Source organism: Phragmites australis, chromosome 5 (genome assembly GCF_958298935.1).
Source record: "Phragmites australis chromosome 5, lpPhrAust1.1, whole genome shotgun sequence".
Lineage (NCBI taxonomy): Eukaryota > Viridiplantae > Streptophyta > Magnoliopsida > Poales > Poaceae > Phragmites > Phragmites australis.
The window spans coordinates 36,533,420-36,561,032 of record NC_084925.1 but is presented as its reverse complement, the minus strand read 5'-3'; the positions used below and the strand labels follow the sequence as shown (position 1 = coordinate 36,561,032).

Genomic DNA, 27,613 nt, shown 5'->3' with positions numbered 1-27,613 from the left:
TGACTGGTGTTACAGCGAGAATCTAAGGTGCATCCACGCAATAAACCAATGTTTAGGATGAGGGTTATGTAGGAGAAATTTTACGGTGGTCCAAAATTAATATGAGCCATCTATTTTTAGAGTCCAACGATCCAGATTAGTCAGAATACTACTCATTTTCTACTAGTAGTATAGGTAGTATATGTGAGTAGTATAGTAGTATTAGGGTTATTTTGGGAAGAAAAATACGTTGCATAAAACTAATTAACTGCAGTTATGTGTCTCTAAATAGAGTAATATTTCATTGTTATTTTAACATTTTAATCTGTCTTCGGCATGAGAGTTCATTTGCTACCCATCGGCTAGGGTTAGCGATCCGATGTTTGCGGCGTCAATTTTTTTCTATTAGCAAAAGCATGGTAGTTAATTTTAACAAAATTGCCATAATTACCAAAATATCCAATTATATAGATCGTCGGATTAGATTTATACTACCTCTTACCTCTAGGTAGTATGGACCACCGTAAAAGAGCTCTTATGTAGACCGTTTCGGGAATTTAAACTTGTAAAGTGAACGGTTTTTGTAGTCGAAGATTGAAAATCTTAAAAAGTGAGACATTCTCAATGTTTGGACGAGAGATAGGACGAGATTATGGCGCAGCGCCGACAGATAGGACATAGTCGTTGCATTGGAGACGATAGGAGCATAACGGAGAGCATTGATCATCCTGTATCATGCAAGTGGATCGTCTTGGTCGACAAACACAGGCACACAGCAGGCTGCATTCATGCCGCTAGGAAATAAACCAAGCAATTTCACTCACATGCAAGCGTATGCAGATACATTATATTCGACTATTCCACCAACAAAATCCACCGTTTTACCTATCAACCACATCTAAACCGTGGCAAGAGATGGAAACCAACATCCGGACGCGTCCAAAGAGGAGGATTTTTCTTTATCTTACAGAAGGGCAAAAAGATGATCAGCTGTAAGCTTTCAACGATCCAAATCCGTGCACTGCAGCGATGTACAAGACCCCATGTCTCAATTGACACATCCTGTTTCCTTCTATCCATCACCTGGCTATAATCAGACCGTCGTATTTTCATCAGAATTCAGAACTTAGAGCACCACGCACTGCCTCACGTTTCATCTCTGCGGCTTTTCCACTTCCGCGGAGGTACATCCAGGGTTCGAAAATTCGATGGTTACCGAGCAGAAATCATGATAACCGGCCATCTCAATCCAGCTCGGTTTCAGAAACCGAACGGTAACCGAATTTGAATAAAAAATTCAAAAAACTTAAAAAATTCAAAAAAAAATTCAAAAAATCTTAAAACAAACTAGACACAATTCTAAGACCTTCTGTGAATTTTTTTTTCCAAAAATAATGTCATTTGCATCAAAAATAGGGAGGAAGTTTGAAAAAAATGAAAAAAGTTGAAACGTGCAGCTCAATTATTAACTCATGTTAAGGAAAAGTTGATTATGTAGAATGTGTCTTAAGAGGATCTTTAAAATTGATTTCACTTTATTTAGAGTTTTTATTAATTTCTCTATGATTTTTACAAAGTTCACAAGGATAAAGTGAATATGTTAAGAAACAGCACTGTAATTAATTTTTTCATATCTACTATTATTTTTACTACTATAATATGTTAAGAAACAACACTGTAATTAACTTTATCGTGTCTACTATTATTTTTCCTATGTAAATCATAGTATAAATAAACTAATAAAAGTGGTTTCACTAATTTTTGAGGTGTGACAGGTCAGTTATGAATTAATCTAGTCGCAATATATTTACACAATCCTGCATGTTACAATAACTAATTAATGAGTTCATGTATTTTTAAAAGACATAGGATCATGTAAGAAGACTAACAAAATTAGTTTCATGATTTTGGATTAGAAAAGACTAAACTATGTATTTAACTTGGTTTAACAAATGCATTTTCTCACAGAAAATTTTGAACTTTTTTATGAGTATAAATACTTTTATCATGTAGATCATGTTACAAGAAAACCAAAAAAATTTGTTTCACTTGATTTGAAGCTCATATGAATTAGTTATTGATTTTACAAGATTGAGATAATTTTTGGGTTTTTTGTTGAACTTCACTGAAAATCGAAAAAACCGCTCGATAAATCGCAAAAACCGAGCGGTAACCAGTCCAATTTGACCAATTACCGAGCGGGTAAAATCACGATTTTCCCCCAAATTTCAAATTTATTCAAATAAATTTTATCTGATTTTTTTTTTTGTGAAAATTCGACCGGTAACCACGGTAATCACAAAATTTCGGTTACCGCCGGAGCTCGGTATCCGAGCTCCGGTCGGTAATGAAAACCCTGGGTACATGTATACTTGCTGCGCGTTGAGTGAAATAGTTCAGTGATCAAGAGATACGAAGAACATAACAATTTTTCCTAATTGAAAGGACTGAAATGAAGGGTTCATTTGAATAATGAATAGATTTAGCCACCTGAATGACACCGAGATCAGAAGTGATTCAAGGCAGAACAAACCAAATCCAACAAAGTAAAATATCTGTCAAATGGAAATAAAAAAAATTGGAAATCAGTAAAAAACTAAATAAGCTATGTGAATCCAACATATGACTATTGAATGCAGCAACGTTTGATAAAGCATGCAGTTTTAGGAACTAAAGCATCCAGAAAGGCTGCCAACGTTTGATAAAACATTGCAGAAAAAATGGATGCTGCTTCAAGAACGTGAAGAGCTGAATTATACGGTATACATTGTGTTCTTACCTTATCTGATGTGCTAAATGCATCATATTTCTAAATCACTTCAGTCTTGCTTGTTCACATCTGAAACAGATTGAACAATGCGTTGAGCTAGCTGCGAAAGAAGTTGAATCCAATTGCTGGCCGGATTACAAAGTCCACTCAACAAGGCTAGCAAAGGCCCTACCAAGAAAGGGGCTATTTATTTTTAATAATTGTAGGCACTTAAATTAATTCTTTCATTACGCCTAGATAGTTATCCACATTTTATGTCATACTTCAGCATAAACACATGTAGTGCAGACTATATGTTGCAATGTCTGGTTATAGTCACCAATTTCTGTCTTTCAACTAAATATATGTTGCAAATTACTGGAGCATACATCAGACCTTGAACCCTTTAGCAGGTGAATGCAACATCACTGGCAGCTGGCACCCATATTTTACAGAGAGAAAAACGACAGCTTCTGCAGTTCTAATGCACAATGTGTACCCAACGTTGGATAAAAGCTAGGAGAATGCTGAAAAAATATAATCAAAATAATCAAATAATACTTTCGGTGCCAACCTAACGAAAAATCGGTTGTGTCAATGAAGGACTATCGATTAGCCTGGGAAAAATCTACAAATTAGAAGCCTGCAGATTGAAATATTAATCAACTTACCTCGCTCATGGCTGCTGCTCGCGGGTGGCCTCAGTCGCGTCCACCAGCGCCCCCAAATCCCCAGGCCAAATTGCTCCGATCTAAGCGATCCAGCAGTGGCGACTCCGCGGCTTAGGATGGAGCACGGGGTAGGCCACGCAGGGACAGGGCATCACTCCACCTCACTCCTTGCCGCCCAATCGGATCCCTCACTATATCGGAAGGAGGAGATGGCAGGGAAGCTACCATCACCTTCCCCGCGACCTCGATCGATCTGCCTTGACGAAGTGCGCCTCTACTGCCATGGGCGCGCGCACGGCAAGGTCGCGCACGAGTGGGATGTCTCCATCGCTAGGCGGCTTCATCCTGGTCAGGGTTCAATTTTTTGACAGTAACCGGTCGAAATTCGCGGTTACCGAGCTTAACGCTCCGGTTCGGTTTCAGAAACCAAATGGTAATCGAATTTGAATTCAAAAAAATCAAAAAATAAAAACAATTCAAAAGAAATTCAAAAAATCCTAAAAACTAGAAATAATTCTAAGACCTTATGTGAATTTTTTAAAAAAATGATGTCGTTTGTATCATATTCTATAGGTAGGAGGTGAAGTTTGAAAAAAATGAAAAAAGTTGAAGCGTGCGGCTCAGTTATTAACTCATATTAAGAAAAAGCTTAACATGCAAACACATATTTTTGTTGTGTAGGAAGTATCTTAAGAGGATCTTTAAAATTGATTTCACTTCATTTAGAGTTAATTTCTCCATGATTTTTATAAAGTTCAAAAGCATAAAGTGAATATGTTAAGAAACAGGTCTATAATTAACTTTTTCATATCTACTATTAATTTTCTTATATAAACAATAGTATAAATAAACTAATAAAAGTGGTTTCACTAATTTTGGAGGTGTGTGGGTCAGTTTTGAATTAATCTAGTCGCATCCTGCATGTTACAATAACTAATTCATGAGTTCATGTATTTTTAGAAGATATAGTATCATGTAAGAAGACTAACAAAATTAGTTTCATGAGTTTTAGATTAGCAAAGAGTAAACTATATATTTAACTTGGTTTAACAAATACATTTTCTCACAGAAAAGTTTCAACTTTTTTATGAGTATAAATATTTTTATAATGTAGATCATGTTACAAGGAAACAAAAAATTTGTTTCACTTGATTTGAAGCTTAGATGAATTAGTTATTGATTTTATAAGATTGAGCCAATTTTTAGGTTTTTTTTGTTGAATTTTACTAAAAAATTGAGAAAACCGCTCGATAAATTGAGAAAACCGAGCGATTATCGATAAAACCGAGCGGTTACCGACAATGCGAAAAATTCGAGAAAACCGCTCGATAAATCGAGAAAATCTCTCGGTAATCGGTCCGATTCAACCAGTTACCGAATGGAGAATCTGGCATTTTTTGTCTAAATTTTAAATTTTAGCAAATGAATTTTATTCAAATTTCAGCCAAATTTTGAGTGGTTATCACGATAACTGTGCATTTTCAGTTACCGCTGAGGAGCGGTGACCGTTTCAAAAACGGTAAGTAAAACTCTGATCCTGAGATGTGGATGTGGAGGGGAAATGAAAGGGCGGAGGGAGACTAACTGAAATGGGCCGTCTTCTCACACTGCACCTGGTGCCGCCTTCCCTTGTTGTTCTTGGAGCTGCCTTGCCCGTGAATCAAGATGTCGTCGCTGCCTCCACAAACCCTAGTGCATGTGTATGTGTGAAATGGATGGACCGGACAGGTTCTAACCATTCGGACCGGTTCATACATTGAATCCATAATTTTACATGTTACTACTTTCATACCATTTTTTTTCTAAAAATAACTTTATACTATCTATACTTCTCTTATATACTACCAATATTACCTCTAGATAATAGGTAGTATTTTAGTTAATCTGGACCGTCCGATAAAAAATAGATGATCCAGGTTACTTCAAAACTACCTTAAAATTTCTCTAACAGAACTGTTGCTTATTCGTTGATCAAAATGTATTTGGCACTAGTACTTGTTAAGGTTCCAGAAAGATGCATGTATTATTTCAATGTTTCGGTGGACGGTTCAAGAAGAGATCGATTGCACGCAGTATATAAGGTAATCCAGCCTCGTAGAAACAGGCAATTTTCTCTTCATATAATGGTTTGGCCTGGATTTCCTGTTAGAAATTTTGGCGACGGAACGAAGAGGCACTAACAGATAAAAAGATCATCACCGTCGGTTCCAAACCAGTATCATATGATTAATCTATAGTGATACTTGATAAGATTATTATCGATTTTAAAACAAACAATAATTAAGTTATCACTATCGGTTTAGATTATGAATCAGTAGTAACAGTCGGTAAAAAATCCAATATTTTTTTTTCACTCGACGAACCCCCACAGCTTTGCTTTTGTGACAAACTCTTCGTGAGTTTTGTGAGAGTCAAATCAGCGAATATAGCAAATTATGTGTGCATGCAGTCTGCAGGTGTCGAATCTGTGATCTCACATCTTGCGTGAAGCTTTTTTAACATCTTACCTTACAGTTTTAAATGACTATGGGTAATTTATTCTTGGACCTTTTCCGTCTATTTTTTGGACGACTATTTAGGTATTTATATAGTTTCAAATGAAAATGTTGGCAATTAAAAAGTTATAGATCTCATTGAGAGCTATAAATTTCATATAAAGTTTGTTTATAACTGATTTCATATGAAAAATTATGAAATCTACCATTATCACTGTCGATTCATATAAAAACCGATAATAATATTATTAGTACCAGTTCCTGATATGAACCCGCAGTGATAATTATTTGCACCGTTGATTTTATTCAGATAGAATTTCGATACCAATTTTTATAAATTAAATAGTAATACACTATAAATGATAGGGAAAGAAATGATATTTATGTGGGAGTGAGGTAAGGAACAGACTGAAACCCAAACAAATCGTATACCCAAACCAAAACCCTACACGTGCCCGCACAGGGCACAGCTAGTCCGGCCGTACTTGTACTCCTCTCCGCCTCTCGATTGTCTCGATCTCTCCCAGTCTCCCACGCCAGCACACCACAACACCAGTGTCATGCACGGGCTGCGCGGCCTGTGAATCACGCGGAGTTTACGTGCTGTCGTCGCGCCAACTACAGCGCCCATAGTCGATGGATAGATGGATCTCTCAAGTGACCCAGCGAGGTGACGACGTTGATGCGTTCTGCTGCTGCTGGTGCAGGAGCAGAGGGCCGGGCAGGCAGACCGGCCGGCAGGAAGTGATGGCTCATTGCCGCACAACATTGAGCCCCCGCCCCACAAGCTCTGCTCCGCAAGATGCCGAGAGAGCCTTGTCACTGCCATTCTGCTTTGCCTCGAAACACAAACTTCAGTCTTTCACCGTCCATGACCAGCTTACCTACACATGGGTTCCCCTGCCTATCTTGCATGCCAGGCCTAGCTATCAATCTGCTGTCTCGCTTGGACACTTGTACCATTGAGCAGACTTGAGCAACTCATGCTGTCGACGATGGTTGAACCATCGAATAAATGAGAGATGTTTTGAGTAAGTGAGTCGTAGAATTATACGTATGATTTTTTATATAGATTTATGTTCTTTTAGGATAATAATTTTATATCATATTTATCTTATATTGAACAAATACTGTTATAAGTAGGTATGTGGTTAGTCTAAATAAATCTAAACCTAGTTGACGACTTCTCTGCTTGGCTTGCTCTGCTTGCAATAGCTTGTGCGACTTCTAATGGCTAGTGTCCCTCAATCGCTTGTCACGTGAAAAAAATATTAATGATAGGTGATAACTGATATTAGTAACGGGTTTTGTACCTGTCACTCTTATCGCGTCACTAATGATATGTCATTAGTGACGGGAGTAAGATCATTAGTGATGAGTCACAATTGTGACCCGTCACTAATGTTAGTGACGGGTTATAATCTTAAGCCGTCATAATAACTGATGAACATTTTTCGTATTTTTGGATAAAAAAGTCAAAAAATTATTTTTTTCACCCGAGCCATCCCAATGCATGATCATCCCATATCCTCACAAGCCATGCTTTTTTCATATTGTTTTCAAATTTACGTTCCATGGGAATCGAACCTGCGACCTCCTCCTCGCGCGTGTAGCTACCTTACCACCTCTGCTATCACGTAGTTATGATAAAAACTAGATATTTTATCCTTTTAACCTTCTTATCAAATATCATTAGTAACGCGTCACTAATGACTAATTTTGTCAAATTTTATCAATTGTTATAATTTTACTAATGATCTTAAATGAAAATTTTGTTAACTATAAAGTTGTAGTTCTTGCCGAATTCTACAATACAATGTTCCTATAAAATTTATCTTCATCTGATTCCGCATGAAAAAGTTTATATCCAACCCATACAGTGTTCAGTAAAACAACCATAACTTTTATGTCACGTCCCAAATTCCATAATCACATAATTAAGCATAATTATGCTTCTTAAGCATTATGTTTAATTTTGTGTAATTTTGTTTTATAACTCTAGCGCAATTCGTTTCTTGTCAATCGGATGAGAGAATCGAATTCGGGAGCGAAAAGAATGAATTTCGCAGTCAAAGCGGACTCTTTCCTTACCATGTGGGACCCACCAGCTGGCCGGCCCCACACCTCACTCTCTCTCCCTCACTCGGCTGCCAACTCCACAGCAGCCCCACCTCACTCCCGTGCCTCTCCCGTGCAAGCAAGGGAGCCACCTCCCTCTCTCACTCTCTCAAGCCCCTCTCCCTTTCTCCCTCAAATCCGTGCTCTAGGAGCCGAATCAAGGTATGCATGTGGTACCATTGCGATCACAAGCTCACAAGCATTCCATTCCTCCAATTTGTTTGCTCATTCCCGAAGGATTTGAGCCGATTTGGATGTCTTTTGGTGATAGGGTTGAAAAGTGAAGAACGCCGGAATTCTTCGATTTCCCACCGTTTTCTTCATCACCCGGCGGCCACTAACCTTCACAAGTGTTGTGGGTAAGTCTCTTAGGCTCCCCATAGCAGGAATTCGTGATTCGATTGGTCGATTTTGCAAAAGAGTGAAATTCATGAGTTTTTGTGAGTTTAACCCTAAATTGAGGAATTGGATGAATTTGAGTTAGGAATGGAGTTTCTAAGTTGTTAAATGAGTTCTAGAACCCTTGAACTAGCTCAAACATGTTCCCTTTTGGTTTGGAGAAGATTGCAATTCGTTCCGGGCATTTTTCCCCTCAAAACAGCCCAGTTCTGGAGCTACCCCGGAGTATCCGGCCTTCACCGGAGTATCCGGGTGCACTGTTCATCAGTCTCTGCTGAAACTTGTAAAATTCATAATTAATTCATACGAACTCCAAAAATCATGAAACCAATTTTGTTGGTTTCATAATAAACTACTCTATCTATTAAAAATATCCCCAGCAATTTAATATCGAATTAAAATTTTGAGGCTAATTAATTAGGCTTAAGCTTCATTAATTCACCATTAATTCTTTACAGATCCAAAATGGATGAAACCAATTTTGCTAGTCTTCTTATGACTTGTTCTAGTTAGGAAAAATATTTTCCTACATTTTAAAGTACATTTTCATGATATTTCATCATTTGCACCTTGTGGCTTAGATTGTTGCATTTCATTTATGCTTATCATTGCACGCGTTATGTTTCTTAGAACGCGCTGATCCATCGATCCCGGAGACCGAGGTCGATCCCGAGGCGCCGCACCTTTGTGAACCAGTGCATCAAGGCAAGCAACCTATTATGTTTGCATATTGCACCCATTTAATCGAATTGAATGAAGTCTAAAATTGATAAATTATGCTTGTGTATGTTTGCATGTTTAGTGAGTTATTGTCGGGTATAAATGGGTAGATCCTATGTTGAATTGCATATCCTCTACCTTGATATGTTGTTTATCCATACCCTTGTTGCCTTGAATATGTTGTTGTCTAGATTACAAATTAATCGAAATGCTTAGCAATGCATAGGTCTTTCGGTAGAAGTCGAGCGGTGAATGGTTTCATCGTTCGCGAGCATAGGCATTATTTACTGTTGTTATGATCACAATGTTGGAGATTGGTTGGTGATGGTTGTATGAGTGGTGAGTATGAGACGAGATGTGGGCGGTGCTAGGATGGTGTTTTGTCCTGCCCGGATGTGGAGTTCCCCTGGGTAGGCCGGTAGAGGAAGACCGGACACCGTAGACCGCTTGCATCGTTTAAGGCCGATCGTCGGGGTAGTTGGCTTTAGCACTTACCTTACTCACCACATGCCGATCTAATGGTAAGGCGAGCCGAATACCTTCGCAGCTGTGGCTTTGTGGGCGTGGACATCGACGGTGTGAGCGGGCGGGCTTGTAAGCGGTACTAGTTTGCTCCGGGAGTAGTTCTAGTATCGCCGCGCCGAGCGATGCATGCCCCACACGGTTGGGGCTGGTTGGGAAAGGTTGACACGGGTACCCCCTTGTGTGCACTTTAGCGGGTGGCACAAGCCGTATGGTCCCCGAGTCGTGTGGGTCCAGGAGTATCCCCCTGCAGGGTGTATAAACAGTTCGAACTGCCGCGCTCTCGGTCATGAGCATGCTATTGTTTCATTTGCACCCGGTCGTAGAGTTTCGATTGTGGTTGTGGTTGGTTATGTGGGAGATGGGCGAGTTGGTTCTTGGTTACATATATACTCATGTTGGTTCTAGTTTTATGTTTATGTTGGTTACAGTTACCTTTATGTTCAGTTGGTATATGTAGGGTAGAATCATGTTGTTGGTTAAGTTAGTTGCTCACACATAGATGTTTAGATTGCTTACCGCTAATGTTTAACATAACCATATGGCTTTATCCTTGCTAATGGCTCAATGCATAATCCTTGGAGTCGAGCTATGTTTATGTGCTCTATATGGTTTAAGTCTTGCGAGTACCCTTCGTACTCATGCCTGCGTTTCAGGTGCTGCTGTTGAGGAAGAGGCGGTGTTTGGCTACTTTGTGCCTGCCGATCAGGGTGGCGGGCAGGAGTAGCACATTCTACTCCGAACTCGGTGTTCGGGTATGGAGCCTAAGGGCATGTGGCTCCATATCCTTTTGTTGTATAGCTTTTAGTCTTCCGCTGCTTAGTTCTTTTGCTGGTTAGGAGTTGAGCAGATTTTAGTCTCCTCCTAATTCTCTTTTGCTGTAAATTATGATAACTTATTGCATGCTTAAGAACTTGTAATATAATGTTAATTACTCGCTCTTTCTTAAGCTTTGTTGTGATGTACATGTTGGAAAGGCATGTGTTCCGATCTTGGGCACAAAACACGTGCCGGGACTACCGGGATGATATTTTGGTTAATCATCGAGGTTGTGATTATGAATAATGATCCTCCTGGTGATTAATTAGAATATTATTTGGACGGTTCCTCACAGCGTGGTATCAGAGCTTGGTTTAATTAAGTAGCCTAAACACAATTAGAACGTTGTTTAGTAAGTGTGTCAAACCCACTAAGCAACCAACTAAAGTTTACTTATACATTTTCCTGTCAATATGTATGAATCTGCTATATTATGCCCCTAAGTATAACTGCTTGTGAGTTTCGATGTTTGTTGTGGAGAGAAGTGCACGGGAAAGAAACGGTATCTAGGATCGAGCATAGCGTCATTCTCATACTGCATTCATGCATGCATGATCTATATACATGTATTATGGGGGGGCTAGTAAATGATATCCGGCGAATGCTTTTAGGTTATGTTGGAATTTGACGTTTCCCTTTTTTGTTTTGTCGGTACAGTATGGTGAGAACTCGTCGTGAGTCGGATGATCCCGAGGGCTCGAATGAGAATAACCCTCCCCCGCCGCCAACAATGGCGGAAGTGCTCATGCAGATTGAGCAGAACCGCCAGACTAATCAGGCGCTTCTGGAGGCTCTCGTGCGCAACACGACTCCTCATGGAGGGGGTGGAGCCGGGCGCCGAGATGATTTCTCGGATTTCCTGAGGACTCAGCCGCCGGTTTTCTCGCGGGTTGAGGATCCTCTGGATGCCGACCACTGGCTCCGGACTATCGAGCAGAAACTTGCTCTCCTCAGATGCGAGGATCACGAGAAGACGCTCTTCGCCGCCCACCAACTTCAGGGCCCGGCGGGCGCATGGTGGTCCAACTACTTGGCCATGCACCCTGCCAACCACCAGGTGTCTTGGGCGGAGTTCCGCCAGGCATTCCGGGATTTCCACATTCCCAAGGGTCTTATGGAGATCAAGCGACGGGAATTCATGGACCTCAAGCAGGGAGGCCGATCGGTGATGGAATATGTGCAGGTGTTCAACCACCTTGCACAATATGCTCAAGATGAAGTGAGCACTGACGAGCGGAAACAATACCGCTTCATTAACGGTCTCAATTCAAAGATGCAAGACCGGTTGTCGGCGCACGAGTTCGCCGATTTCAACAAACTTGTGAGCACCTCGCTCACGGTGGAGTTCAAGCTCAAGAACCACCAGGAGGAGAAGAAGCGCAAGAGGGGTCCCTCGCCTTCTGTGGGCGGGAGCTTGCAGCGCGCCCGCACGGAGAGTCTACCTCCACCATCTCGCGTGCCGGCATCAAGTGCTCCTCGTCCGATGTGGCTCGTGCAACGCCCGTCGTTCTCAGCTCCACAGGGACAGCCTCCACGACCGACCGCTTCGCAAGTGAGCGTGACTGGTGGCCCTGGCGGCCCATGCTACAACTGCGGCCGTGTCGGCCACTACGCGCGGGATTGCCCCTACCCGAGGTCGGGAGCCGTGGTGACCGCTCCAAGGCCACCACCGGCTCAATCTGGACCACAGTCCTCTCAGGCGACCCACGTCCCCAAGCGTGGCCGAGCACGCCACACCACCGCTGAAGACGTTCACGAGAGTGACACCGTCCTGATGGGTACGTTGATTGTGCATTCACATTCTGTCATAGCTCCAGCAGTTGTTCTTTTCGATTCTGGAGCTTCTCACTGCTTCATAGCGGCAAGTTATACTCAGCGTCATGGGTTGACAGTCAGCACCACCCCTACGCCCTATCTTATAGATGCACCTGGAGCCAAGGTCCTTATTAAGCAATGCGTGTCCAACGCCTCGATAATCATCAATGAGATATCTTTTGGGGCAAATTTGCTAGTGATGAACTCGAAGGGAATAGATATTATATTGGGGATGAACTGGCTCACCAAGAATGAGGCAGTCTTAGGTTGTGCTCAGCGGACAGTTACTCTAAATGGTCCGTCCAACACTCGTATTCAATTGAAGCTTGAGGGTGACAAATCTTGTCTTTTTGCCTTGAAGGCTATCCCCCACCGTAGACATGATGAGTATTCCTGTGGTATGGGAATTCCCGGATGTCTTTCCGGATGAGTTGCCAGGAATGCCGCCCGACCGAGCAGTCGAGTTTTCTATTGATCTCGTGCCCGGTGCAGCTCCAATCTCAAAGAGGTCGTATCGGATGCCACCTAATGAATTAGTGGAACTGAAGAAACAATTGAAGGAGTTGCTGGAGAAGGGGTTCATTCGTCCGAGCTCCTCGCCTTGGGGATGCTCGGCACTCTTTGTGAAGAAGAAGGATGGTACCCTACGGATGTGTGTTGATTACCGTCCGTTGAATGAGGTCACTATCAAGAACAAATATCCTCTCCCTAGGATTGATATTCTGTTTGATCAATTGACTGGAGCCCGGGTTTTCTCAAAGATTGACTTAAGACTGGGCTATCATCAAATCAAAGTCCGACCGGAGGATATTCCGAAGACGGCTTTCTCGACTCGCTATGGCTTATATGAATTCACCGTCATGTCCTTCGGATTGACGAATGCACCGGCATTTTTCATGTACTTGATGAACACGGTGTTCATGGAGGAATTGGATAAGTTTGTCGTGGTTTTCATCGACGACATTCTTATATACTCTAAGACTGATGCAGAACATGTTGAGCACCTCCGTATTGTCCTTGGCCGACTCAGAGATCATCAACTTTATGCCAAGTTCAGCAAATGTGAGTTCTGGCTTAGGAAGGTAGCTTTTCTGGGTCATGTTCTATCAGAAAACGGTGTTGCAGTCGACCCGAGCAAGGTGCAGGATGTGCTCAATTGGGTGCAGCCCAAGAATGTCACTGACATCCGGAGTTTTCTCGGACTTGCGGGCTATTACCGCCGGTTCATCGAGAACTTCTCCAAGATTGCCAAGCCAATGACTGAGTTGTTGAAGCAGGGCAACCAGTTCGAGTGGTCAAGTGAGTGTGAGTCCGCCTTTCAGACTTTGAAGAAGTTGCTCACGACCGCTCCAGTTCTCGCTCAGCCCGATATGAGCAAGAGTTTCGATGTTTATTGCGATGCTTCTCGCATGGGCCTCGGATGTGTCCTTATGCAAGAAGGTAGGGTTGTCGCTTATGCCTCACGACAGTTGAAGCGCCACGAGGAGAATTATCCGACACATGACTTAGAGCTTGCTGCTGTCGTGCACGCTCTGAAGATTTGGCGTCATTACTTGTTGGGAAACTTGTGCCGTATCTATACGGATCACAAGAGTTTGAAGTACATCTTCACTCAAGCAGATTTGAATATGAGGCAGCGAAGATGGCTCGAGCTGATTAAGGACTACGAGCTGGAAGTTCATTATCACCCCGGCAAGGCGAATGTGGTCGCCGATGCCTTGAGCCGGAAAGCTCATTGCCATTGTCTTAGGGTCGAGCCCGGAAATTCCACACTTTGTGATGAGTTCCGACGGCTTGGGCTCGAGATGGTCACGGATGGATTCATTGCCATCCTGGAGATCAAATCCACTCTTCTGGATGAGATCAAGGCAGCTCAGAAGGATGACAAAGGCATGGCTCGAATCCGAGAGAAGATGAAGATCGGTCAAGCCTTATGCTTTTCTGGAGATGAGCAGGGCATTCTATGGTTTGGGAACCGTCTCGTGGTTCCGAAGGTTGAGGCTTTGAGAAAGAAGATTCTTGATGAGGCTCATGATTCATTGCTCTCTATTCATCCGGGAAGCACAAAAATGTATCAAGACCTCAAGCCGAGATTTTGGTGGACTCGCATGAAGCGAGAGATCGCTCGATATGTAGCTGAGTGTGATGTCTGCCGAAGAGTGAAGGCCGAGCATCTCAGGCCAGCCGGTACACTTCAGCCTTTGCCCATTCCTTCCTGGAAGTGGGAGGAAATTGGAATGGATTTCATTACCGGCTTGCCGAAGACCTCGAATGGGTACGACTCTATATGGGTGATTGTGGACCGATTTACGAAGTCCGCTCATTTCTTGCCCGTCAAGACCACATTTTCGGCCAAGCAATATGCGGAGTTGTACCTCACCAGGATAGTTTGCCTTCATGGTATTCCGAAGAAGATTGTCTCCGATCGAGGCACGCAATTCACTTCTCATTTCTGGAGGAGCTTCCAAGAGGCTATGGAAACCGAGCTTTTTCACAGCACGGCATATCATCCTCAGACAGACGGTCAAACCGAGAGGGTGAACCAAATTCTAGAAGACATGCTCCGAGCGTGTGTTCTCACTTATGGGAAGAAGTGGGACATATGCCTGCCATTCGCAGAATTCTCCTACAATAACAGCTTCCAAGCTAGTATTGAGATGGCGCCGTTTGAGGCTCTTTATGGCCGGAGATGTCGAACGCCGCTAAATTGGTCCGAATCCGGCGAACGTGCTTATCTAGGTCCGGATTTGGTCAAGGAGGCGGAAGATCATGTTCTAAATATCCGCAAGAGTCTTCTCACGGCTCAATCCCGGCAAAAGAGCTATGCGGATCGTCGTCGCCGAGACCTCGAGTTCGCAATTGGAGATTATGTATACCTCAAGGTTTCACCGCTCAAGGGTGTTCGCCGATTCCAAGTTCGAGGCAAGTTAGCGCCTCGATACGTGGGACCATTCCAGATTGTTGCTCGTCGTGGAGAGGTGGCATATCAACTGGACTTACCTCCGTCTCTCTCCGCCGTGCACAATGTGTTCCATGTGTCACAATTGAAGAAATGTCTCCGAGTCCCAACGGAAGTTGTCGATGTTGCACCCCAAGAGTTGCAACCGGACTTGACATATTGTGAGCGGCCACTCCGTATCTTGGACGAAGCCGAACGCCAGACACGGCGAAGTTCCATCAAATTCATCAAAGTCCAATGGAGCAACCACTCGGAAGACGAGGCAACTTGGGAGCGTGAGGATAAGATCCGCTCCGAGTATCCCGAGCTCTTTGCAGGCTTGGAAAAGTCGTTGTAAATTTTGCACAGTTGGAACATTTCGCATGTATGTGTTCATCACCGTGTTAAATGGAAATGTTCATTGGATCCTACCTCTCACAGCGTGGTTCCTAGACTCATCGTGCTCTTCCCCGACTCGTACCGAATCTCGGGGCGAGATTCCTTTTAAGGGGGGGAGGTTTGTCACGTCCCAAATTCCATAATCACATAATTAAGCATAATTATGCTTCTTAAGCATTATGTTTAATTTTGTGTAATTTTGTTTTATAACTCTAGCGCAATTCGTTTCTTGTCAATCGGATGAGAGAATCGAATTCGGGAGCGAAAAGAATGAATTTCGCAGTCAAAGCGGACTCTTTCCTTACCATGTGGGACCCACCAGCTGGCCGGCCCCACACCTCACTCTCTCTCCCTCACTCGGCTGCCAACTCCACAGCAGCCCCACCTCACTCCCGTGCCTCTCCCGTGCAAGCAAGGGAGCCACCTCCCTCTCTCACTCTCTCAAGCCCCTCTCCCTTTCTCCCTCAAATCCGTGCTCTAGGAGCCGAATCAAGGTATGCATGTGGTACCATTGCGATCACAAGCTCACAAGCATTCCATTCCTCCAATTTGTTTGCTCATTCCCGAAGGATTTGAGCCGATTTGGATGTCTTTTGGTGATAGGGTTGAAAAGTGAAGAACGCCGGAATTCTTCGATTTCCCACCGTTTTCTTCATCACCCGGCGGCCACTAACCTTCACAAGTGTTGTGGGTAAGTCTCTTAGGCTCCCCATAGCAGGAATTCGTGATTCGATTGGTCGATTTTGCAAAAGAGTGAAATTCATGAGTTTTTGTGAGTTTAACCCTAAATTGAGGAATTGGATGAATTTGAGTTAGGAATGGAGTTTCTAAGTTGTTAAATGAGTTCTAGAACCCTTGAACTAGCTCAAACATGTTCCCTTTTGGTTTGGAGAAGATTGCAATTCGTTCCGGGCATTTTTCCCCTCAAAACAGCCCAGTTCTGGAGCTACCCCGGAGTATCCGGCCTTCACCGGAGTATCCGGGTGCACTGTTCATCAGTCTCTGCTGAAACTTGTAAAATTCATAATTAATTCATACGAACTCCAAAAATCATGAAACCAATTTTGTTGGTTTCATAATAAACTACTCTATCTATTAAAAATATCCCCAGCAATTTAATATCGAATTAAAATTTTGAGGCTAATTAATTAGGCTTAAGCTTCATTAATTCACCATTAATTCTTTACAGATCCAAAATGGATGAAACCAATTTTGCTAGTCTTCTTATGACTTGTTCTAGTTAGGAAAAATATTTTCCTACATTTTAAAGTACATTTTCATGATATTTCATCATTTGCACCTTGTGGCTTAGATTGTTGCATTTCATTTATGCTTATCATTGCACGCGTTATGTTTCTTAGAACGCGCTGATCCATCGATCCCGGAGACCGAGGTCGATCCCGAGGCGCCGCACCTTTGTGAACCAGTGCATCAAGGCAAGCAACCTATTATGTTTGCATATTGCACCCATTTAATCGAATTGAATGAAGTCTAAAATTGATAAATTATGCTTGTGTATGTTTGCATGTTTAGTGAGTTATTGTCGGGTATAAATGGGTAGATCCTATGTTGAATTGCATATCCTCTACCTTGATATGTTGTTTATCCATACCCTTGTTGCCTTGAATATGTTGTTGTCTAGATTACAAATTAATCGAAATGCTTAGCAATGCATAGGTCTTTCGGTAGAAGTCGAGCGGTGAATGGTTTCATCGTTCGCGAGCATAGGCATTATTTACTGTTGTTATGATCACAATGTTGGAGATTGGTTGGTGATGGTTGTATGAGTGGTGAGTATGAGACGAGATGTGGGCGGTGCTAGGATGGTGTTTTGTCCTGCCCGGATGTGGAGTTCCCCTGGGTAGGCCGGTAGAGGAAGACCGGACACCGTAGACCGCTTGCATCGTTTAAGGCCGATCGTCGGGGTAGTTGGCTTTAGCACTTACCTTACTCACCACATGCCGATCTAATGGTAAGGCGAGCCGAATACCTTCGCAGCTGTGGCTTTGTGGGCGTGGACATCGACGGTGTGAGCGGGCGGGCTTGTAAGCGGTACTAGTTTGCTCCGGGAGTAGTTCTAGTATCGCCGCGCCGAGCGATGCATGCCCCACACGGTTGGGGCTGGTTGGGAAAGGTTGACACGGGTACCCCCTTGTGTGCACTTTAGCGGGTGGCACAAGCCGTATGGTCCCCGAGTCGTGTGGGTCCAGGAGTATCCCCCTGCAGGGTGTATAAACAGTTCGAACTGCCGCGCTCTCGGTCATGAGCATGCTATTGTTTCATTTGCACCCGGTCGTAGAGTTTCGATTGTGGTTGTGGTTGGTTATGTGGGAGATGGGCGAGTTGGTTCTTGGTTACATATATACTCATGTTGGTTCTAGTTTTATGTTTATGTTGGTTACAGTTACCTTTATGTTCAGTTGGTATATGTAGGGTAGAATCATGTTGTTGGTTAAGTTAGTTGCTCACACATAGATGTTTAGATTGCTTACCGCTAATGTTTAACATAACCATATGGCTTTATCCTTGCTAATGGCTCAATGCATAATCCTTGGAGTCGAGCTATGTTTATGTGCTCTATATGGTTTAAGTCTTGCGAGTACCCTTCGTACTCATGCCTGCGTTTCAAGTGCTGCTGTTGAGGAAGAGGCGGTGTTTGGCTACTTTGTGCCTGCCGATCAGGGTGGCGGGCAGGAGTAGCACATTCTACTCCGAACTCGGTGTTCGGGTATGGAGCCTAAGGGCATGTGGCTCCATATCCTTTTGTTGTATAGCTTTTAGTCTTCCGCTGCTTAGTTCTTTTGCTGGTTAGGAGTTGAGCAGATTTTAGTCTCCTCCTAATTCTCTTTTGCTGTAAATTATGATAACTTATTGCATGCTTAAGAACTTGTAATATAATGTTAATTACTCGCTCTTTCTTAAGCTTTGTTGTGATGTACATGTTGGAAAGGCATGTGTTCCGATCTTGGGCACAAAACACGTGCCGGGACTACCGGGATGATATTTTGGTTAATCATCGAGGTTGTGATTATGAATAATGATCCTCCTGGTGATTAATTAGAATATTATTTGGACGGTTCCTCACATTTTACATCCGGAGTTCGATTTCAACGTTTCACATCTACTTTTGAAGCTAACTAGGAGGCACAAAAATTCACGTATTTAGACATGTACCTTTCTTGATCCAAAAAAGGCTCGGAAGACCCTCGACAGGACCTCCAAAGTTTTTCATCGAAAATTGACTTTCTCTGATTTGCCTAAAATTTTTGGAGACATAGTGCTACATTTGAAAATTAGTGCTGCGCAGATGTTTCATCAATCCGAGTTACTAAAATCACGATAAAAATCTTTGAGTTTGCAATTTTCAATTTTGTGACCAAACTCACGATAAAAATCTATGTCTTTTTCAATGATTCCTACTAGTTTTACACTAGATCCAACATTTAGTTTGTGGCATTATGTGTGGTTCCTTTGACAGTCTTTATATATTTATTTGTGCAGCACTATGGATTCAAATAAAAAAGTGATCAACTACAAAATTGTAGACCTCATCGATGGCTACAATTTTCATATAAAGTTTTTCCCCATCTGAGTTAGTATAAAAAAGTTATGAATTTTTTACCCGACCAACAATGACTCGGGATCCGACCAGTTATTAGTGACGGATCACCTAAAGGCCCGTTACTAATGAGTCAACCATTACTGACAGGTGTCTTTATCACCCGTCACTAATAAGAGTACCTTCTCTATCTGTCACTAATAACTGACTCGTTAGTGATAGACCTTTAGATAACCCGTCACTAATAAGTGTGCTCTCTCGACCCGTCACTAATAACTCTATCATTAGTGACGAGCTTTAAGGTCACCCTTCACTAATGAGTGTGCTCTCTCTACCCGTCACTAATGACTCCATTATTAGTGATGATCTTTGAGGTCACCCGTCACTAATGAGTGTGCTCTCTCTACCCATTACTAATGACTCTATCATTAATGACAGGTTTTGAGGTGACCCGTCACTAGTATCTTTAGTGACAGATTATTCCCTCGCCGTTACTAATGACCCCTCATTAATGATAGGTCTTGGCCGAGTCCCAACCCGAGCCATATATTAGTTATGGATCATCATTTAACCTATCACTAATAGTGCATTAATGACGCGTACTGAGTAGCTGTCACTAATGACTTGTCTCATTTGATGGTTTCTTATGTAGTGTGTCCTCCGTAGAAGTCCAGACTTCGTATATGTATGGGGCCGTTGTATGCCCTCTGGAGTATTCCTTTTCATTCTTGGAGATAAAATTACTTGTTTATGAGATACCCTTAACTCTTACAAGCAGTTTTCTTTCATCTAGGGACCCTCTTCCCAGAGATAAAGATACATTCCGAGAATTAAAAAAACCCTAGGATACCCAGACATGGTAATTATCTAGTAGTCATCGTTAAGCTCCTCATCAGTATGTGAAATGAGGTTTGGATAGGTCAAATGTTTGGCTAGAAAAGATAAGCATTTTGTCATACCACTTCATCGAGTAAGACTCAGTTTTCCGATTAGGATGATACATCTAACCATGTTCTATTGGGATCTTAGTTCACCTACTCAGGATCTGAATGCCACCAGGTCCTAAAGCGAGCTCTCGAAAAGGTATTCCATCTGAGTAGGATTTCTGATTAGCCCGCAAAGATTCTCTTGTCCTTGCCAAAGGACAGGGGTGATAAGACTCATCATTGGCTAGGCTCAAAAGTTGAACTGTCGCAACTAAAGTTTCACATGTTGGTGAAGAGATTCTCTGTCAGAAAAAAGGACTACATGGGTACAACAAAAGAATGTTCCATCTTCTAAATTGCTCAACGCGTTGAAAAATACATAGGGCAAATAGCCACTCCGACTGATCGTCTCTTTGTTCGCACAGGTCAACCAAAAAGACATGACCTCAACGACTGAGCGACACTTTGGTGCCTATGACCCATTATGTGGCTGCTTCTGGAGTTAATGTTTTAGAAGGTGAAGAGATATTGTCCCCCACCCCGTTGGCCTATAAAAAGCTACTAGGGTGCCAAAGCTTAGCCGCACCAATCTTGGGTACAATCATGGAACCTCCTCCTTCAATAGACTACACTCTGTCTTCTACCGAATACTCCCCCCTCACACCATCATCATCTCCCATTGAATCTGGTTCGATGGTGAAGGTTATTGACATTTCCTCTGATGAGGAGGTTGAAGAAAATAGGGCGACCAACGGCATCCCTGTTAAAGATGGTAAGCCCCCGGCATCCCCTAAGTCATCCCAAGTCCAAGACGAAGTGGACTAGGACCTCTTGGAGGCGAAGGTACTAGAAGAAGAGGCAGTAGCCAAGGTGGAGGAAGAGGAGGTGCCGGACATCATCTCTGTTAATGATGGCAAGGCAGCAGCCTCTTCCCCTCTTCATCCTCAAGTCATGCCGATGAGGGCAACCGGAGGGAGTAGTCAGGGGAGCGACACTGATGGGTTTGGGAGAGGAGCCAATGCCTCTCCCAAACTATAACATCCTACAAAAGAGAGTATACACATGCAAGATTGTTTTTATCAACATATGTTAAAACTCAAGCAATCGTCTAGACCTCTCTTAAAATTATGGCATTTATCATACTAATTCAGTCATTTCTCTTCTCTAATCACTATTGACCGGTAAAAGAAAATACCCTACTTTTTATACCTTTACCTTGAGTTAGCCATCCTGTTGGACTTGACGAACACATCATCCAAGTCTCGATGATTGTTCTGTGCTTGTCATCAACTGTTATTTGAGCTTGATGACGATTTTCATTCTCGATTCCCATCTTGATCCCCTCTTGATCTTCCGAAAGCTTGATAAAGTTCACTTGATTGCTTCCATGCACCAAGTGTGGAAGACTTCTATTTTCACCATCTTCATTTGGTTCACCACCAAGGCATGAACGACAAGCATCAAGCACACAAGTTGTCTAGTAAACTTGTCTTGATCTTGCTCTTCCAACTCGGCATATTGAATATCTCAAATCAATATTTCCTTTATATGATAACTAACCCCAACTCACTTTCAAGCACATAGAAAATGGGTTAGTACATAACAACTCAATTGACAATCATATACATGTAGCCACTTGATCTCCACAAGTGACTTAGCCTTGATGTTTGACGTCAATCTTCTTTGAGTCCACCCTCGATCTCCATGATCTTTGTTCACTTAAGCTTCTTCTTTATCACAAGAGCATCACTTAAAGCTCAATGACCTCAATGCATATCTTTTGATCTCATGATATTTCTCAACGAATCCATACTTTATCACTTATGCATCTCCTATGGAACAACCTACTAATAATTCCCAATATAATTGTTAGTCTATAGGTAGTGTCACCACTTACCCGGGCATCTCCTAGAGATCATTCATCTTGATGCATTTCTCTTGATCACATGCCATTTCTCAATGATCCATATTCAATCCTTCATGCATCACCTATGAAACAACCTACTAATAATTTTTAACACAATTGTTAGTCATAGGTATTGTCATTAATTACCAAAACCACATTTAGAGACTAGACACACCTTCAGTATACATCCTGGATCGAGGAAATTTTTTTCGGTTAGTGCATCATCCTCAGGCACAACTCGATCTTGAAGGTACTTACGGATTAGGTCCATCCATGAAACTTTATTTTTGAGCTGAGCCACAAATTCCACCACGACACCTTTTGGGGGCGTCAATCCCTGGTGAGCCTCCGAGTTGCTTATAGGTCTCGTAGACCACCACTCATTCGGCTTTGGCATATGATGATTTCACAAATGGCTTAGAGATTTTTCGTATGAAAATCCGAGGTTGTCCTGGAGACCATGAGGATGCTATGCAGACTAGATTATCGGCGAGGCAATTATCCTTCCTTAGGATAGATTTGACATCGATTCTGATAAATTTCTTTTCCAGCTTCCTCACCTTTGTGAGGTAGTCTGTTATGGTCTTATCGGAGGTTTGATACTCCTTGCTAACTTGGTGCACTACCAATTATGAATCCCCTTTCACGAGTAAGTGGCGGATGCCAAGAGCATAAGTTACTTGGAGTCTGGCGAGGAGACCCTCATATTCGGCTACATTATTCGTGACCTGTAAGTCAATATACAAAGCATATTGTAGGCTTATACCCATGAGAGAGATGAGTATAATCCTATCCCCACGAAGAATAGAGTCCGTACATCCGAGAAGTCACCGCGATCGTCCTTGAGTTGATCGAGCTCTGTCCATTCGGCCATGAAGTTAGCGAGTACTTGTGACTTGGTTGTTGTTCGAGGCATGAAGTAACGTCGAATTCTCTGAGCTCAACGGACCACTTAGTGGTCCATCATATCGCATCTCTATAGTGCAGGATCTCTCCGAGTGGGAATATTGATCGTACGGTGATCTTGTGGGCCTGGAAATAGTATCGTAGCTTGCGAGAAGCCATCAACATCACATATAGTAGCTTCTGCACTTGTAGGTATTGCTTTTTGGGGCTATGGAGTACTTTGCTAATGTAGTACACTGGTCGCTGGCTCTTTTCTCGCTTATCATGCACTTCTCTTTTCACCACCAATACCCTACTTATGGCACGTGGTTCGATCACGATGTACAAGAGAAGATCTTCATTCGGGTTGGGAGTGATTAGCACAGGGGGGACGAAAGATACCTTTTAAAAAGTTTGAATGCCTCATATGCCTTTTTTGACCATGCAAATTTGTCGTGTTGTCGTAGCTGCTTGAAGAAGGGAAGTCCTTGATCTTCGAATTGGGAGATAAAATGGCTAAGGGATGCCATGCACCTGGTTAATCTCTGAACCCCTCACACTGACTTGGGGGGTTGCATCTCTTAAATGGCTTTGATCTTCTCAAGGTTGACTTCGATTCTCTAAAACAACACCAGGTAACCGAGTAGCTTCCCCGCATCAACTCCAAACACACACTTGTTCGGGTTCAGCATGCCTCGATTCTTGCGCAGGTTGTTGAATGTCTCTTGTAGGTTGGAGATGAGATATTCTTTCTTTTTGGTTTTGATGATGAGATAATATATGTAGGCCTCGATATTTCAATCGATATGGTCATGGAGCAATATCTGCATTCCTCGTTGATATGTAGCACCAGCATTGTTCAGTCCGAAGGGTATCTTTATATAACAGTAGACTTCGAATGGAGTGATGAAGGTGGTTTTCTCCTCGTCTTCAGGATGCATGCTAATATGATGATAACCAGAGTAGGCATCAAGAAGGCTTAAATAGTCACATCTAGAGGTGAAGTCTACTATTTGATCTATTCGTGGTAGAGGAAAAGCGTCTTTGGGGCAAGTATTATTGAGATCCGTGAAGTCAACGCACATTCACCACTTGCTGTTCGATTTTTTAACTATGATGGGGTTAGCGATCCACTCGGGATGATCCACCTCTCGAATGAATCATGCCTTGGTGAGTTTTTCGATTTCCTCTTTAATTGCTTCCTTTCGATCAGGCGCAAAATGCTGAAGTTTCTGCTTGATCGGTTTTGCGTCAGATCATATAGCTAGTTTGTGCTCAATCACCTCCCTGGGGATACTGGGCATGTCGGATCATTGCCACGCGAACATGTCGGCATTTTCCCGGAGGAAGGTGACGAGCATGAATTCCTATTTATGATATAGGTTGGAGCATGATGATGAATAACGGATGGTTACCAGATCCGGGTACCTCAGGATTTCCTATAATTCTCAAGGTTTGTCTTTATCTATCAGAAGAGGATCCGTGGAGGAAAGAAAGCTACCCGTAGGTTCCCAAGATCTCCCGTAGTGGGGAAAGTTTATCTTCAAGAATAGGAAGGGGGAGTCTAGAAGACTTAGGACACCTCGATATATATGGAGCCAAGGGGCCTTACGGGGAAATAGAAGCCCAAAAAAGTCATTAGAGAGCACTACAAGCCAATATAAGCCAAGAAGAAAGTTTTCGACAAGGTTTAGATCCATCTAGACTAGCTACACCCCCTTGTAACAGGCTAAGATCAATACAAGACAAATATGAGGGGTTCTACACACCGTCGACATCACCAAAAGCTTCGCTAAAAACTGGTTTTTCAGATGAGGGTTTCTACGACAACTTTATTTCTCCTTCCGATGAACCAGTGATCGATCAGGTGAATTTCGGTGATGATTCAAACGACGAGGTAAGTCAATTTATGGATCAATGCACCAAAGATTAGGGCATAGAGTTCGAGCCACTCGGCTGCCAAGACAACTATAAATATCCAATTCACAACAAGTCGGGATCAATCCCTGTAGTTTCTAACAATATAGATTGTCATGATACCAATCTAGAGCAATTCGATGAAGCATCCATGTTGGATCTAGACACCTCCTATAACAGAGATCACCCTCGAGAAGTTTTCGCTATCGAAGAGAGGAGTGATGATCTGGGTCATCATGATGATGACCTTGTGAATGGTCAGGGTTCTTCGACCCCAGCAGCAGGTAATGGTTAGTCTCAGGAAGACACACCACCTCATGTCCATATGGGGGCCCCAATTATACAGTCCCCCTACTATTAAGAGGGAAGCTGGCTGCTTTAAATCTGCAACTAGTAAGAGAATCCTTCTTCTATAGGTTGAGAACTCTCACTAGGCCCTAGCCAAAAATAGTGTTAATTGGGGCACACCAGACAATCCCCTGTTGCGAGATGCATCAAACCCGCAGAGGCGTAACCCTAGGAACAAGGCTTCCCAAGATGACAACTGGGCAAACAACCGACGTCTGACCTCACAGGTCAAAGGTCATCCAATCAATGACTTGCGTCAGGTCATCGACGACCGGCAGGGACGCCTTGAGGCTTCTAAGGAGTCTTCTTCTATCCCTCATCAATCTAATCGGAAAACGTTCAAACATTGATCAAATCAGGACCAATCTCCGGTTGCCATGGGAAATATTCTTGGGGGTGCTGGAACCAAGCAAGGTGCTATCAACGGATGCTGGACCTTCTCTCCAGATCTATGGAATGTAAGATGGTCAGCAAGGTTTTGCTCCAGGATGATCAAGAAATACAATGAAAGCACAAATCCCATTGAGTTTCTCCAAATCTATACCATGACCATCCAGACAGCTGCTGGTCACGAGAAGGTAATGGCGAATTACCTTCCCACGTCCCTTGAAGGGACAACCAGGACATGGTTGACCAATCAATAATTAGAGACAATCTACTCGTGGGACTAGCTTTGTGATCTGTTCCGAACTAACTTTTTGGGTACCTACGTTCACCCCGGTACAAAAAATGATCTCCACCATTGTGAGCAGATGGGGAATGAAACCTTGCGTGATTTCGTGCATCGCTTCAACAATACTCGAAATACCATCCCCAAGATTAGCGACTACGATGTCATACAGACATGTAATCAAGTGGTTAAGAGGTGGCATTGCGTTGAGCACATCTCCATAAAGGAGCCTGAAACAGTTAAGGAGCTCATGCAAATCGATAAGTATGCTAGGGCCGAGGTTGCGCTCGTCTATGTTCAAGAAAAGACTCATGGCATTAAGCGTCTTTAACCCGGGCACAACAGTGATAGGGCCCAGAGAAAGTGCAAGAAGAACACCAAGGAAGGAAAGGGTAAGAAAGCTAAATTTTATGAAGGTTTTGCATATTTACTCGACATCAGTCTTGACCTGCGCTACGACCCTTCCCGGAGCAGAAGCTTTACACCAGGCTTTAGTGAACGAGACCGAAAGCCCTAGTGTGACTTCCACAAAACCGACAACCACATCACCTATTAGTGTCGCTTGTGGAAAAAGTTGGTCAAGGTGGAGGTCGAAAAGGCGGCTAAAGGAAAGAAGATTCAGGTCATGACCCAAAGCAAGGCTCTGATTTGGATGACAGTAAGGACGATATAGACATGATGTCTTTCTAGCCATGCGAGAGGAGAATCGACCACATGTTCGGTGGTTTTACGTCCTACGAGTCCAAATGGTAGTACAAGACGGTGGCCCTAGAAGTCCTAGCCACCATGCCTAAGGGTCGTCAAGCTGTGAAGTAGCCAGATATTGAAATCTCCTTCGGCCAAGAAAATTGCCCGGATAATTTCGTACGATCAGGCTGCTTCCCGATAGTGGTTGAGCCTACGATAAATTACTATAAGGTTACTCGAGTCCTTATTGATGGAGGGAGTTCCCTGAACATCCTCTTGTCTAATTCACTCGAAGGTATGCGGATCTCTCGGTCTGCTATCGAGCTAGTTACTCAAGCCTTCCATGGTATAGTATTCGAGTCTTCGGTCACCCCCATTAGCCAGATATCGCTACCCATTAGCTTCGGGAAGCATGACAATTTTTGGACAGAAAAAATTATGTTCGACATGGTTGACTTTGAGACGGCATACAATGTCATTCTAGGAACACCTACTCTCGCCAAATTCATTTCAGCCACGCATAACGCTTATCAGTGCGTGAAGATCCCGAGACCCTAGGAGGTCATCATAGTCTGGGATTATCCCAAAGCTAGTTTCCAATGGGACAAGCGGAGTCTCGACATGGTAGTTCAACACCAATTGAGCAAGGAACCAAAGAGCTCAAGGATCAAGGTGGATAAAAAGTTTCAGTCATAACCGTGATCACAGCATCTCGAGACACAAACCCAGAAACCCAGGGGTTCAGCTCCATGCTAGTTCAGGGCCCATGAACAAGCATGTGCGCTACCCTGAAGGCAATAAGGATCACTGCTTATTGGCTTAATCTAATCTATATCATTTAGGTTTAAGACAATATACCATCAATAAACTCTATAAGTTTTAAGTGTAAGTCCTAAGAGTACCTTCTCAGAATAATAAAGATCATATTGCCTATGAAGTTGATCGACTTTCTTTTCTGCCATACTTGTCTTTTCATGTATCTTCATGCCTAACAAACGGGGTAAGTCGCTTCTCATACCTTTCATCCAAACACACACCCAGGGCAGCGAAAAGCTTATCTCAACCAAAAAGACAATATGAGTTTCCCTTTA

At 42.9% G+C, this 27,613-nt stretch overlaps 1 protein-coding gene across 1 annotated transcript; it reads left to right on the top strand.

Annotated features, from left to right (window-relative positions):
* The first annotated feature begins 7,808 nt into the window (after positions 1-7,808).
* On the top strand, positions 7,809-26,166 carry LOC133918028 (uncharacterized). The gene is made up of 7 exons (XM_062361806.1): positions 7,809-8,174; positions 8,284-8,371; positions 9,042-9,116; positions 11,130-12,685; positions 24,712-24,797; positions 25,525-25,743; positions 25,918-26,166. Exons 4-7 carry the CDS (start codon positions 11,131-11,133, stop codon positions 26,164-26,166), a joined length of 2,109 nt encoding a protein of 702 aa, XP_062217790.1. The 5' UTR covers positions 7,809-8,174; positions 8,284-8,371; positions 9,042-9,116; position 11,130.
* Positions 26,167-27,613: the final 1,447 nt, after the last annotated feature.